The sequence below is a fragment of the Anthonomus grandis genome, chromosome 6 (genome assembly GCF_022605725.1).
Source record: "Anthonomus grandis grandis chromosome 6, icAntGran1.3, whole genome shotgun sequence".
Taxonomy (NCBI): domain Eukaryota; kingdom Metazoa; phylum Arthropoda; class Insecta; order Coleoptera; family Curculionidae; genus Anthonomus; species Anthonomus grandis.
Window position 1 is genome coordinate 33772556 of NC_065551.1, and position 15610 is coordinate 33788165.

The window sequence follows — 15610 nt, forward strand, 5'->3', positions numbered from 1 at the left end:
AGCCGAAGTACAACTATAATTTGTTCTAAATCCAGATTGCTTAGGTGGTAAAATATCATTATTATTAAGAAAACTACGAATTTGAGAGTCTAGAATGCGTTCGAGAATTTTTGAAAACGTTGGTAAAATACTGATAGACCTAAATTGACTAAAATCTGTTGGATTATGCACTTTCGGCAATGGCAACACAAAGGCTTCTTTCCAGCATTTGGGAAAGTAGTTTTTATTAATACACTCGTTAACAATATGTAAAATAAAGGGTATAATAAAAGGACAGCATAGTTGAATTAACGTAATATTAAGATTATCCACCCCGAATGCTTTAGACTTAATACGTAATATAATTGCAGAAATAGTATTATAATCAGTGGGATGAAAAGAAAACTTATTTAAAGTTGGTAATGCATTCTGATCATAAAAATTAATTAACTCATCATAATTATCAATATTTGTCACTCTTGTACTATCTATAAAATATGAATTAAAATTGTTGGTATTTACAAAAGATTTAGGAATTTGCTTCTGCTTTGATGGCAATATTTTTCATAGTTCACGCCACTTGTCCTTGTATGTACAATTCTCAAATTTATCACTATAAAAAGCCCTTTTTTCCGCTCTAATCGCTGTTGTTGTATAGTTTCTAAGCTGTTTGTAATAATTCCATTTAGCTGGCAGTTTAGTTGTTTTAAAATCCTTTAATGCCTTATTTCTTAATTTTTGCAATAGTTTAATATTATCTGTCAGCCACGGAGAATCTTTTTTTTTTTCGAACAACTATAGTTTTAATAGGAGCATGCTTGTCGAATAATTTGAGTAAATTATTGTTTAAAAAATGTATCTTATCATCTATGGATTCGAATTCATATATTAAATAAAATGGAACAGCCTCCAAATCCTCTTAAAAGTTGTTTAGGTTTATATCTTTTAAGGATCTATAAGATACAATGTGCGGTTGTACAATAGACTCCGTCACATTAAATTCACAAAAAACGCCAAAATGGTCAGAAAATGTAGAGCTTATTATGCCAGATTTCAAAATGCCAACATGATTTGTAAAAATAAGATCTATAATTGAACTAGTGTTGTTGGTCATACGAGTATGCTCGGTTATAAGTTGCTTCAAATCGAAAGTTTCACACAAAGAAATAAGCTGAGTTGCATGACTGTAATTTAATTTAGATATATCAATGTTAAAATCACCTAGACACGTTATATTATTAAAATTTGAAAAAATGTCAATTAGTGTTTCCTCTAAAGTTAAAAAAAAACTCTGAATATTTGAACTTGGAGGCCTATAGACTATGCCGAAAATGTATGGCTCCTTACTAATAAAAATTTTTACCCATAAACTTTCAAAAAAATCATGACTTTCAGATAAAATAATTTCATATGATAAACCATTCCGGACATAGGCAACAATACCACCACCCCTAAGATTTTGACGATCATTTCTTATTAATTGATAATTACTGATCTGTATTGCACTGATGTCTTGATGATGTCTTAACAGCCGAAAGCGCTTTGCTATAAGATTTTTTTAACGTTAAACCCTTTACATTAACCATTTTTTTTATACACGGTGGTCCAAAAATTCAGGCAGGTGGCAAAATATACAGAATGACCCTCTACTTTACCGTCGAGCCGTTAATAAATAAATAATTAAATAAAACTTACACAGGACTATCGCAGGATCGACAACTGGGAATGGACTCGTCAAAACCCTTATGGATCGGAGTGAACGTAAGATCATGATCGATAAACTGGGCGAATTGCATCACCATAAGAGTGTACCTCTTATGCAGATTACTGATATCGGCGTGTATAGTTCTTGAAATCAGTCTGGGATTGGGTAGAAGTACGCCAGTAACGCCCACCCGTCTCGGTTTAGAAATCCCGTCGTCGTAAGCGCTCGGCAGTAATCTGTTAAAAGTAGTCAGCGCGTTGCCGTATTTCGGATTTTTCAAATTGTTACAATAGCCGGAATACGATCTGTACGGATAAGCGGGATCGCACGGTTCGTTATCCTCGCACTGAAGCTGAGGCTCCAAAATATGCCCCGGTAATATCGAGGAGATGTCAACGTTTTGTAAGCCCTCGCTGATATCGTCCCGGAATACCGAAGCGAACGAGTGACTGTCGAAGATTTGGCGTTTACGTCTCGTGTGCCTTAAAAATGTTAATTTAAAGTTAATCGGGGATTTTGATGAGGTAATTTAGGACTTACAGCAGGGAATTTACGATTTCGTTGGAGGCGAACTCGAATAGGAGCGAGGTGTTGGCCAGGGCCAACGCGTTTTTGCTCGGTTTACTGAACGACGAGGCGATTCCTTGTGGCGATTTAGGATCGACACCACCAACTAAAAAGTAAAAGAATAAATTAATATCAATATCCTTCATGTTGCCTTTGTTTGTGTAGTTCTAATTTCGTATGTGTATTTATTTTAGTTTAATTTAACAATTTTAACTCGTACTTTGTTTTATTTCGCCATTTTAGTTTATTTATATTTTTTCTGTATGTGAAATTTTTGGGTTTTTGTACATGTATGCCATAGTCAAGCACACACTCTTTTTAATTTATTTAAATTTCTTTATTTTTTCTATTTCTTATTAATTTAAAAATTTTTTTCAGTTTTAAATATGTTTTATATTAGGTATTACCTTTGTAGCTAAAGCTAAATAAACACATTATTATTATATGGGTTATTTTCATAAGAATAAACTGTTTAAAGGGTCAGGTTTAGGGAAAATAGGAATATTTACTAAAATACGTGGCGGTTCCTAGTAAGTGAAACCATAATTATCCCTCAAAAAGTGCTGGAAAATAACTCGAAAATTGCTTCCTATAATTAGGAGTTTCTTGCAATTTCAGAAAATGTAAATAAAAATGTAAAAATACGCAATAAAAGCCGTCAAAGCTTCTGTCAAAATCCATTATTACGTGTAAAGATTCGCTGGTGTAACTGAAAGAAAATTAAAGTTTGAGGGAATTTTGACCTTCTTCAGCATAACTTCAAAGAAAATTCAATTCAATCGAGTGCGGATCGATTTAATGTGGGTCAATTTATTGCGACAAATTCAGGTCATTCAGATGGGAAGAATCGCAGTATGGTAATAAACAGTCAACATGCTTCGCCAAGCACTAATCATCCTTCAGATGATGAATTGCATTGTTCACTCGAACCTATGCCCAGATCCCAATCAAATGTTTATAGGAGTCAGATTGGCAATAATCAGTCCTTTTTCCATCCGTTCCTTCCTATGGTCTAACAAGGTCCGGGTTTCCAACACAGTCAAATGTACCTTACCAAGATCAAAAATGACCCAAAAAGGAACTTTCAGTCCTATTTAAGCTTTATCCCCCAAGAGAATGAGTATACGAAATTATTTTTGATTGGTTAGCTTACTGACATGCCTTCCTCCTATCAACCTTTGACACTATCAGGTAGGCCTTTCCCAGAAACTGAATTTTGACAGGCTATTTATTTATAACCTCAACAAAATGTTACTCACAAACAAGTCCAAATCAAATGAACAAATCAAATTTAAAACCAATGGCAAATAACTCATTTAAAATCCTTCAATTATCACAGGATATATAATATCTCCATCGTGTTTCCCAGGGCAAGGTACAACAGGAAGCTGAGGGCCACATCAGAGGACTGTGCAGATCAATAAGACGAAGAACATCCTTGAATAAGAGAATGGTAAAGTACTTATCTATATCTATATTATTTGTAATCAACCTCTTAATCATTAGATCAGTATTATTTAACTTGAGTATAACCATCATTTCCTTCGTTGTTTTTCCCTTATTATATTAACCCTTATTTTTCCTTGTCTCAGGTCTTAAACTCGAGAAAAAAGACTAGAAGTGCTAGCTGCTCTTAAATTTTATGAAGAGTGTAATCTAATATCAATTTTTCGGTGAGTCAAATTGCTGTGACATGAGAGTTACTTAAACTTTGTCAATACATTTCCTTAAATAAAATTTAATTAATTTATTCTGACTTTTATTAAAGATATTCCTGCCCCAAAAGAATAAACCAATTATTTCTAAAATAATAAAAATATACCACAACTATTTATTATATTATAGTGACAGCTTCAAATAAACTATGTGTTCATTTATACCTAAAAATTACCCTCAATTGACTAATCAAAAAAAAACTGTAACAAATAGTTATTTATGTAACAAGTGTATAAAATGATGATGTAAAGTGTAAAATGGTAAAATGATGAGATTCATGGGAATTGTCGCATTCGCGAAATTTTCCATTCATAAAAAAGGGGATTTTACAAACGGGAACATACAAAATTTGTTCTACTGCCGAAGAAACATAAAAAAAATACGAAATTACTTTACACGTTAGAGCGTGAAAAACGTCAAAAACATCTTTGACAAATTATAAAATGACTGTCAAATAAAGGTCAAATTACTTTTTAGGCACTAGTGCGTAATTTTTAGTGGAAGTTTATAAACCCTGGGAAGTGTGTAAAGTGAGTACTTTACGCAGAAAAAATGTTTTAGACACTCTATATTTCCAGAATCGAGCTATTGCTAATGTTAATCTAATATTTACCCTTCTAAAGGTTATAAAGTATAGAAGATTAAAAAAATCAGGTAAAATATGACATAGGAGTTCCTGGAAAAATTGTGTAATATACTGTCTATAACTAGGAGTTTATTTTAATTTCAGAAAATATAAATAAAATAAAATATGCAGTAGAAATTGACTAAATTTCTATAAAAAGTAACGGTTTAAGGAAATTTTGAGTGTTTGCATCAAAAATATGAACCAAAAAAATTCTTTAGACTCTGTGTATTTAAGGGTAAAAAATAAAGAAAATTAAGTAAAATATCTAGGATACCTAGATGTGGTAAAAATCTAGTAGTATGTGTACACTAATCAGTCAAGAGAAACAGTAAAAGAGAATTTTTACTGTAAATATGAACAAAAAAAATCCTTTAGACACTTGTATTTACAGAATCAAACCTCTACTAATGTTAGTCTAATATTTATCCTTCTAAGGGTAAAAAGTATAGAAGATTAAAAGAATATGCTCTCAATTTGCTCTAAAATTGCTCTCTATAACTAGGAGTTTATTGTGATTCCAGAATATAGTATAAACAAAATTAAATATAAACGAGGGTAAAATAAAATATGTCCAGATGAGAGAAAGAATCATTTTTTTAGGAATTTTTGACTGTTTTCATAATAAATATGAACCAAAAAGATCCTTTAGACCCTTTGTATTAACAGAATCGAGTTATTAGAGATGTTAGTTTAAAATTTATCCTTCTAAGAGTAAAAAGTATAGAAGATTAAAAGAAAATGAAGTAAAATATGTAGGGGTTCCTGGACAAAATCTACTAGTACGTGATTCACTAATCTCTAGTGTTGTAAAATTATTGAGAATTTATTTTTCGAGAACGTTCCTCGAGCACGAACGAGAATTTTCAGCATATACAAACATAAATGAAAAAATGCAAAGGACATATTAGGAAAATATCTGAAATTAAAAATGTTTGTGTTTATTTATGTTCTATTTATTAAGTTAAACTTTCACAAACAATTATTTAGGAACCCTCCTCCGAACTATCCCCTTCCTCCTCGCGCTCGCTTGATTTTAAATCACTCAGAATTTCCGTTAAATCAAATTCAGACTCGTCAGACTCAGAAGAATCATCTTCAATGGTATTAATTTCAGCCCCAGATTTGGTAGTGAGTTTTATTTTTTTTGAGTTTTATTGATTTCGGTTCCATTAAATTGGTAGAGGTGTTTGGCTGGCCGGTATTTGAGCTTATACTTTGACTCTTTAACGCTATGGGAACGTTCACATTTTTTGGGAACGTTCGGATTCATGCTCATTCGTGCTCTTGAGAATAAACTTCACGAAAAAAGTCGCGAACGTTCTTCGAGAATAAACGGGAACGTTCCATTGTTCACAACACTACTAATCTCCCTTAAAAATTCCTGGAAAATTACCAGGAAATTCTTCTATATTCCTAAGAGTTTATTGTAATTTCAAAAAATATTAATCAAATAAAATTTATACGAAGGTAAAAGATAATATGCAGTAGAAACTGACTAAACTTCTATCGAACATTACGATTATGTGCAAAGGTTCACTGGTCTAAATGCGAGAAAAAATGAAAGTTTTAGAGAATTTTTGACGTTCATCATAATAAATATGAACTAAGCAAATTCGAGATGTTCTCAGGGTAAAAAATATAGAAATCAAGTAAGATGTCTAAAGGTGCCTGGAAAAAATCAGTAGTACGTGATACACCAATCATTCACGAGAAAATGTCCAAGCAAATTTTTACTGTTATATTTACCTTTCAAAGGGTAAAGAAAATTAAAAAATGAAGTAAAATATGTAGGGGTTCCTGAGAAAAACTAGTGGTACCTAATACCATAATTATTTCTTAAGAGTTAATGGAAATTAACTTGAAAATTGTGCTCTTGTTAGTTAATAACTAGAAGTTTGTCTAGGAATAACATTTAGGAATTAAAATTATTTACAGTCTCACTTACTCTCAGTGAAAACTTGATATTCCATCTTTCTCCTGGCCAATAATTCTTGTTCGGCTTTGGCGAGTGCCTCCATTAAAACCTCCTCGCTCACGTCGGCCATATGGTCCATTTCCGCCCATTCGGTTAAATTAGGCATGGGATGTTGATTACAATTAATCCTGGCGTTGAGGAACGTATCTTCTTGGACAAACGCTTTCGGTTGAATCTTATCCAAATCGTCTGTGTTTGCACATAAAAGACCTAGAATGAAACATAAATGCACGTTTGAAAATTGAAGGTATTTTTACGGAGGGTAAGAAGGGTAAAAAGTTAAATTGTTCTACTTGGTTACTCGCGATGGTGCTCTTGAGTTGCATATTGGAGGGCATACATGGAAGCTCTATGGAATAGTTTTTCTTCCAGGCAGTTGATATTTTCCTATCTATAAATTACTGCAATTTACCAAGGAGAATGAAGAAAAGAGTCAAGGAACTAGCCAGACGATAGTTAAACTGCGCGAATACTATAACTGCTTTGAATGGTTGAAAAACTGCAATAATTGTCTATAGAACAAATGTTATACCAGAATAAGGTTCATCTACTAAATGCCAATTCCGAGCGGTTTTTTTTAATGCGATCCGTGACTCGTGAGTGTTTACCGGATTAGCAAAATTTGTGCATCTTTACTTCCATACGTTTAACACCAACTTCGAGTCATTTTTAAATTTAATTTTATACTGCATAAGGTATTATGTAACCCTTTTCTAATTTTCTTATATTTCATTTTAACTGATTAATTATATTTTTTAAGGTAAAAACCTGGGTGTAAGTGTAGTCTTTTAGACATTTTATTATGAAGAGGGACTTATAACATGATATGAATATTGTTTCCCGATTATAACAAGCACATATCTTAGCCGTTTCCTCCAGGCAGTTGCAAAAAAAAAGAAAAATCCTTTTTATATACAAGAACGGAATAATAATTTCAACCGTCTAGAAGAAATAAATAATTAGGTCTGGACACAAATAAGGATCAATAACTGCCTGGAATACTGAATTATTATATTGTCTTTGAAAGAGCTCCTTAATATCATGCCAAGTTTTTGAGTTCCATAACTAAAAAAGTATGAAAAATTCACAGTTTTTAAGTGATTTTTTGTGATTTTTTCAAAAAAAATTAAACATTTCCTCTAAAAATAATTTTTTTCACAAAATTTGTTGTTTTTTAAAAAAACACTGAAATAGGTGTCCAGTCAAATTATTCAAGGAATTCGTGTACAAATTTTCGAAAATGTATCTTGCCACATTTTTGAATTATGGGTATTTTGTGAATTTTCCAAAAATTTTTGATTTCCCCAAAAATATTTTTTTTTGCAAAATTTTGAAAATGTTTTGAAAAACGCTAAAATAGGTGTCCAGTCAAATTATTCAAGAAATTCGTGTACAAATTTTCGAAAATGTATCTTGCCACATTTTTGAATTATAGGCATTTTGTGAATTTTCCAAAAAAAAAATTGATTTTCCCAAAAATATTTTTTTTCGCAAAATTTTGAAAATTTTTTGAAAAACGCTGAAATAGATGTCCAGTCAAATTATTCAAGGAATTCGTGTACAAATTTTCGAAAATGTATCTTGCCACATTTTTTAATTATAGACATTTTGTGAATTTTCCAAAAAAAAAAATTGATTTTCCCAAAAATATTTTTTTTTTGCAAAATTTTGAAAATGTTTTAAAAAACGCTGAAATAGGTGTCCAGTCAAATTATTCAAGGAATTCGTGTACAAATTTTCGAAAATGTATCTTGCCGCATTTTTGAATTATGGGCATTTTGTGAATTTTCCAAAAAAAAAATTGATTTCCCCAAAAATATTTTTTTTTGCAAAATTTTGAAAATGTTTTGAAAAACGCTGAAATAGGTGTCCAGTCAAATTATTCAAGGAATTCGTGTACAAATTTTCGAAAATGTATCTTGCCGCATTTTTGAATTATGGGCATTTTGTGAATTTTCCAAAAAAAAAATTGATTTCCCCAAAAATATTTTTTTTTGCAAAATTTTGAAAATGTTTTGAAAAACGCTGAAATAGGTGTCCAGTCAAATTATTCAAGGAATTCGTGTACAAATTTTCGAAAATGTACCTTGCCACATTTTTGAATTATGAGCATTTTGTAAATTTTCCAAAAAAAAAATTGATTTTCCCAAAAATATTTTTTTTTGCAAAATTTTGAAAAAGTTTTAAAAAACGCTGAAATAGGTGTCCAGTCAAATTATTCAAGGAATTCGTGTACAAATTTTCGAAAATGTATCTTGCCAAGTTTTTGAATTATAAGCATTTTGTGAATTTTCCAAAAAAAAAATTGATTTTCCCAAAAATATTTTTTTTCGCAAAATTTTGAAAATGTTTTAAAAAACGCTGAAATAGCTGTCCAGTCAAATTATTCAAGGAATTCGTGTACAAATTTTCGAAAATGTATCTTGCCAAGTTTTTGAATTATAAGCATTTTGTGAATTTTCCAAAAAAAAAATTGATTTTCCCAAAAATATTTTTTTTTCGCAGAATTTTGAAAATGTTTTAAAAAACGCTGAAATAGGTGTCTAGTCAAATTATTCAAGGAATTCGTGCACAAATTTTCGAAAATGTATCTTGCCACGTTTTTGAATTATGGGCAATTTGTGAATTTTCCAAAAAAAAAAAATTGATTTTCCCAAAAATATTTTTTTCGCAAAATTTTGCTTTTTTTTTTAAACACGCTGAAATACGTGTCTAGTTAAATTATTCCAGGAATATGTTTATGTCTATGTATAGATTTTCAAATATGCATCTTGTCAAGCTTTTAAGCTAAGTGAGCTATTGTGTGAATTTTTCTAAAAAAAATCCCCTAAAATATCTGTTTTCGCACAAATTTCTTCTGTAAACGCAAAAATAGGAGTCTAGTCAAGTTATTCAAGGAATTTGTGATAATAAAATTTTTTTAAATTATATTTTGCCAAGTTTTTGAGTTATGGGCATTTTGTGCAAGTTTCACTGAATTTTTTTTGAAAAACCCTTTTTTCTCATTTACTTTCAACTGCATGGAAGAATTAAATAATTGGACCAATTGCCTGGAAACATATGAAAGTCATCAACTGCCTGAAAAACTGCATTAAGGGTCTATGAAAGAAGATTATGGTTTTACAAATATTATTATTAACGAAAACGATCTACGATACATGTAAGTATATGTAGAGTTTTTTTTTTTATTTTGATAGATTGTTTCTCATTGTGTTAAAGGCTAGTTTTTTTTAAATTTTAGTGGTGATATTCCATTTTTCAAATAAAAAAAATATTTTACGCAAAATACTTAAATAAGACTGAAGAAAAGTTACTTTTAATTGAGCATTAATTATTACTTGTACTGTGTGCGAAAATTTAACCGTAAATAGGCCAGTATGTATTATTTTATTTATATTTTTGTGTATCTTTTACAGTCCTGATGATGGTCTCATAGAAATCGATCTTCTGTTTTTTTAACCGATAGTTGTCGTTTTTTTAACCTACATCCAACAAAAAAAATTAGGCAAGCTTAATTATCTATAAAAGAGATGCCTTAACAATTTGCTCTAAACAGTTGAAACAAGAATAATCTCTTTTACTTTTAACTGCCTGGAAAAAAAAAATAATTGGAGTTTAAAAACTTCATTATTTGCTATAGAAGATGATGCCCTACAAATTTCTTCCAGGCAGTCAAAATAAGAAAATTAGACCATTAACCCCAGAGAGATATTAAACTAAATAACTGCCTTTTGCATATAATTTTAACTATATTACATTTATCTACGAATTCTAACTATAATTGACCGAAAGCTTACCTGCTAATGACACCTTCTTAATCTCCTTAATTTGCTCCATGGTCAACGAACTCGGGGGCAAATCGTTTTCGTACCAGAACCGATCGGATTCCTTTAAAAGTACGAATTGTTCCTTCAACAAACAGGACAGAGTGGAACCCACGACGGACCCGGGCAACGGTTCTTCCAGGAGAGCACCGACAAGCAAATCCACGTCTTCTGGATTCTGATATAAACGTTTCAAAGTGTTCACGTAATCAGGTTTCATTAAAAGTGTCATATCTTCAAAGGTCGGATTGGTCGGATAAGTGATGTTGCTACAGTATTGCATCCAGGACGTATATCCGGGAATACCATGGTCCCTACCCATATGTATAAACAAACCCGCGGTGTCCCAGTCTTTCCTTAACGGTACCATCATGTGGAGGCTTGGAGATTGGGCTGGTAACGAGATAAGGATGTCCACCATTTCGGCGAAGGAGTTGGCCGTTTCATTAAGCTATAAAATAGGTAAGTTAGTAAGCTAATTAATGGACTATTTATAAGGCTTACCAGCTTATTAGGGAGCATCGAGAGCAATGCTGGTAAAACTCCCATGGCCACTTCATTGTATACTCCCGCTTTTCTCAGGCTGGAATATTTTGCGTACCTGCCGTGGCTTTGAAGTGAGAGTTCCGAGTTCGTAATGGATTCCTGAGGATAAATAAATAAATTAAATGGTCATATATTTTCAACAGGTACGGAAAATACAAAAATAAATGTCTTGATAAAGTTCATAAAAAAAAACCAAAGAGGAAAAAGAAACAATAAATATTTTAACAAAATTACTTAATAAACCATAACAAAAGTCATATTACCCGATATCTTAATAGCCATTTTATTTTTTAATGTCAAATAGACGCAAATATCACATATGCTCTTTTATATACAGAATTTTAAAGTCGGGAAACCCACCGTATCTAAGAAAACTTTTCAATGTGCATGAACACAACCATAACACCAGACGTTTTAATATTTTTAGGGTTCCTCAACGCACAACAGCAGCTTGTCAAAAATCGTTTAGTTACGTTGCAGTTCATTTTTAGAACAATTTGCCTCATTTTGTTAAAGATTATTCTTTTTATGGGTCATTCTCAAAAAATTCAAAACATTTTGGTCTCTTCAAGATTTTTATGATAATATTTTTATAAATCACATTTATTAAAAGTAATTTAATACTCTTATATTTAGACTTCTTTTCATCACATAATAAAATCCACATAAAAAAAGATTATACACTAAAAATCTTTTAAAAGCATCCAAAAACTCCCCTCCGTTAGTTGTCTCACTATATGCTTTATAATAAACTTGTCATTTATTCATGCTCTAAATATTTTAGTATTCTTTACCCAATTTGTGAAACATATCATAAAACACTAAGATTTAATTTACACTTTAAGTTTCAAACATCACTAAAAAATGAAGTCGTTTAGATAACAACGTATTTGGTCTCTTCTTTATATTATTCTCTCCTCCGTTAGAACATTTTAAAAACCTGTTAACCGGTCGATGGAGTATGCTGCAAATTGTCAATCCGCTTTAGTACAACGCCATTGTCATGTGTTTGTAAGTAAGCAAAGTCGTTCAGTTCGAGTAATTAGTGCAAATTTGAGGATTTTTATCGCAAAAAAGTAAGTGCAAGTGTTTTTGTCATGCATGGAACGCCCCTCCGTTACCCTATGTAGTAAATTATTAAATATAATTGTAGAGTATTTAATAATTAATGAGAATTCCAATCATAAAAAACCGTTGTAATGTTATTCTAGAATATACAAAACCTCATCCATTTTTGTAGAAATGCCGGGACATTTTAAATTTCTCTCCTCCGTTACTTTTATTAGTAACTGTAACGGAGTGGAGATAATTGCTGATAAATTGATTATTATGTTGGCATTTTACTATTTTAACATTTATACCTTTGCTGTTGCAGAATGGTAAAAACAAAAAATAAAACCGATTCGGACATTAAAAAAAAGAGAGAGAAGAGCAAAGAATTAATGCGTCGACTTCGCGAACAGATAAAAAGTGATCCAAATAAGTATGAGGAATCAAAAAGGAAAGAAAGAGAAAGATAGCATGCTCGAAAAGCAACAGGAAAAATTAAAAGCATTAACGATCTGAACCCAAGGGATCAACGACGAGTTAGGAAAATATGGCGTAGTAAATTCAAGGCGCGATATGAACGAAATAAAGAAAACCAACGTTTAGAGACCTATTATAAGATGCCATTGCCATTATAAGCCTAGCCCATTATAAGATGAAAATATTACGCCGAGGGACAATAATTTAGAAGATGTTGATGCAGGTCCTTCTCGATCAGGCAGCAGACAAAGTTTGACTGAACAAAAAATAAGACGCAAGAATAGACAAGGACTAAATATGAAAATTGAACTACCAACTAAAAAACTAGAAGAGTCTGAAAAGCGTGCTAAAAAAAGGAAATATAGAAAGCGTTATTATAGATTAAAGTCTAAAAATAAAAGTGAAAACGGAAGTTCTGAAAAAAAACGAGTCATGAAGTTGGTCTTATTTGGAGAAATACTTACTTCCCAGCTTAAAGAAAACTTAAGGCAACAAGGTAAAACCAAAGACAAAAGGAAATTTTTACTTAATATTTCTGGTGATATAATACGTCAATATGGATACACCAGATACCTTTGTAAAATTGCTTCTACCAATATATTGTATAGCAAACAGAAAATAAAAAATAAATCCATTATTGACAAAGTTCTACGTGTTAAAAGACTTGTGAGTGACTTTTTGACGCAAGATGATAATAGCCGACTTTGTCCCGGAAAACGAGACACAATTACCTTAAAAAAAAATAAAAAAACGTGCATACGTACAAACATATGCAGTGAGATAAATGTCAATTGGTTTTTTTCCAGCATCTTTTCATTCAGGTTGAATCATATTCATGTAGCTGTACTGGGTCAAGCATACACTTACATTTTCGTTTCGCATTTAACAAGATATACCTGTATCACATTGTTTATATTTATATATATATTGGATGTGTATCCTCTGCTGCGCTTCCCTGATTTAGTCGCTGCCTACCCCTGCCCTGTGTACATAAATAAAAATAAATTGTATTTTTTTTTAACTTTTTTCAAACTCTCATTATCAAAATGTATCAGGTTTTTTTTTTGTTGAGGATGTATCACTTTTCAGGGCCTCTTGCAGGGGTACTTTTGAGAAACGGTTTTTATAATCGAGATGCATTTCTATTTGCTAACTTCACTTACATCATAAGTATAATTGTTTTGTAATTTTTGATATTGGCAAATAAACGTTTTGAGTTTGAATATTAAATTAATCATTATAAAAATATTTGACACACTCGCTTAGTTTATTAAAATCCATTTGATTATAGATGTTATGCACTCTATCACCCACTTTGACCTCTATTACACGATTCCATCAGGACCACACACATTTTTATATTCATAGACCTCAATCGCCTTAGACATAAGGGTAAGACGATATTTCGTAAGATCCTCCTTGATACTAATTACGGTCAATTTAAGGTACTTTCGATTTTTTATCTTGAATTGTTTGTTTTCATGAAATTCTGTAGCATTTTTGAACATCCTTTATTCTTAGCTTTTCCTTGAAGAATTTTTAGCTTTAAATCTTCTTTTGTATTCTTTTGAGATACCAAATACTCTCAGGTTGAGACTTCAGGATTCCTGTTCCGAATTGTCAAGGGAGGTATGTAACTGAAAATTAGCCTGTTTTAAGCGCTTTACCTGGTCCTCTAGGTTAGTTACGCGTTCCTTGAGTTTACCAGTAAACTTTTTGTATACGTTATTTGATACCTTGACGTCAATTGAGTTTAAAAACCTCTCCGTGAAAATGTTTTTAATTTTCTCGATAAAAACTTGGCGAACGCACAACACTAAATGTGAGTACAGTTTTGGAAGTTTTCACTTTTTAACATATAATAATGACATTCATCGACAAAACTTTGTTAGGGCTATAGATTCTCCTATTTCCCCAATTTTAAGTAATTTATTTATAGAAATTTTAAAATCTGAAATTATTAATACATTTGATAATAAAATATGGTGGCGGTATATTGATGATATTGTTTCAATATATCACTATAATGAAATAGACTTTAACAATTATTTTGAATTACATATTTTTAAAATAGGTGACTAATGGTCAGCTTCCTTTTATATGGAATATTACCAGCATTCACGTAGTAGTTTTATTTTTTTAAATTTTTTAAAACTTTGCCTTATATTTTATGTCTGATGATGTTTAATTCTTTAAATGAAACATGCTTATAATTTATTTAATTATACAGTTTTTGAGACTTTGCCTTTTTTTATTTCGTTGTAAATTGTATCAATGCCTCTTTGAGTATAGTGGATGAATTCTTTCAACTTACCTGTCCAAGCAAAGTGGGCAAAAACTCATTATAAGTAATATGCTGGATTTCCGCCGTGACGATCCGTTTACTCTCGTAAAACAGCACGTCGTCGGTCCAGTGACGGTTAAGTGCGGCCAAACCTACAGCCAACCGATTGTGCTCCTTCAAAATGGCAGAGTACAGGGCGTTCGATTGGCAGGTGGTACAACTCGATACGTTTACCAAACCAGAATCGTATATTCTTAGTTTCTGCAGGGTTTCGTAGGTGTTTCCATAAATGGCCGATGCATCCAGGAAGGAAGATGCCAGGTTAATTTGATTTCTGTATCCTAGAAACGAACAGCCTCATCAATTTAATCCATTGATTAATCTCGCTCGTGAATCGGTTAAAGAACAATCGCAGATCTCTCCTCCGAGATTTAAAACCTTGTAAAGCAGATAATGCAACAAGGCAAAAGGTACGAAACATTCAATTTCTAATAGTCTAGCGACGATTAACATTGAACTTTTATGTAATGGCGCGATTTAATTACGACATCATGAAAGAAAATTGCTCGTTTAATGGGCCGGTGAGCAAAACTTCGAAACGCGGATTATGGAATTCCGATTATGGTTTGTTTTGTAAAGAATGGGAAGTGGGAAATTATGGTGTGGGCGCGGATTTTCACACTTTGCCGGCACAGATTGTGTGAAAAAGTGGGTTAAGATTAAAACAGGGTAATTATTTGTTGCGATAAAATTATGGTTAAAGCACCTTGATTAAACCTTAACCTAGAGTGAATAATTTCTGTGCCATTTAAATAGGAATAAGTTAATTTAACCCTATAGTAACCCTCGGTTGCTAGCT

General features: G+C 31.6%; 1 protein-coding gene across 2 annotated transcripts in view; it reads right to left on the reverse strand.

Moving 5' to 3' along the window:
* LOC126737237 (peroxidasin homolog) overlaps positions 1-15610 on the reverse strand; it is a 50248-nt gene that overhangs the window by 19698 nt on the left and 14940 nt on the right. For both annotated transcript variants that reach the window (XM_050442031.1, XM_050442032.1), the window contains exons 4-9: positions 14782-15092; positions 10899-11039; positions 10368-10845; positions 6541-6780; positions 2225-2357; positions 1675-2166 (exon numbers count right to left, since the gene is read on the reverse strand). In XM_050442031.1, coding sequence (XP_050297988.1) covers positions 1675-2166; positions 2225-2357; positions 6541-6780; positions 10368-10845; positions 10899-11039; positions 14782-15092 — 1795 coding nt within the window. The remainder of the gene's footprint in view (positions 1-1674; positions 2167-2224; positions 2358-6540; positions 6781-10367; positions 10846-10898; positions 11040-14781; positions 15093-15610) is intronic.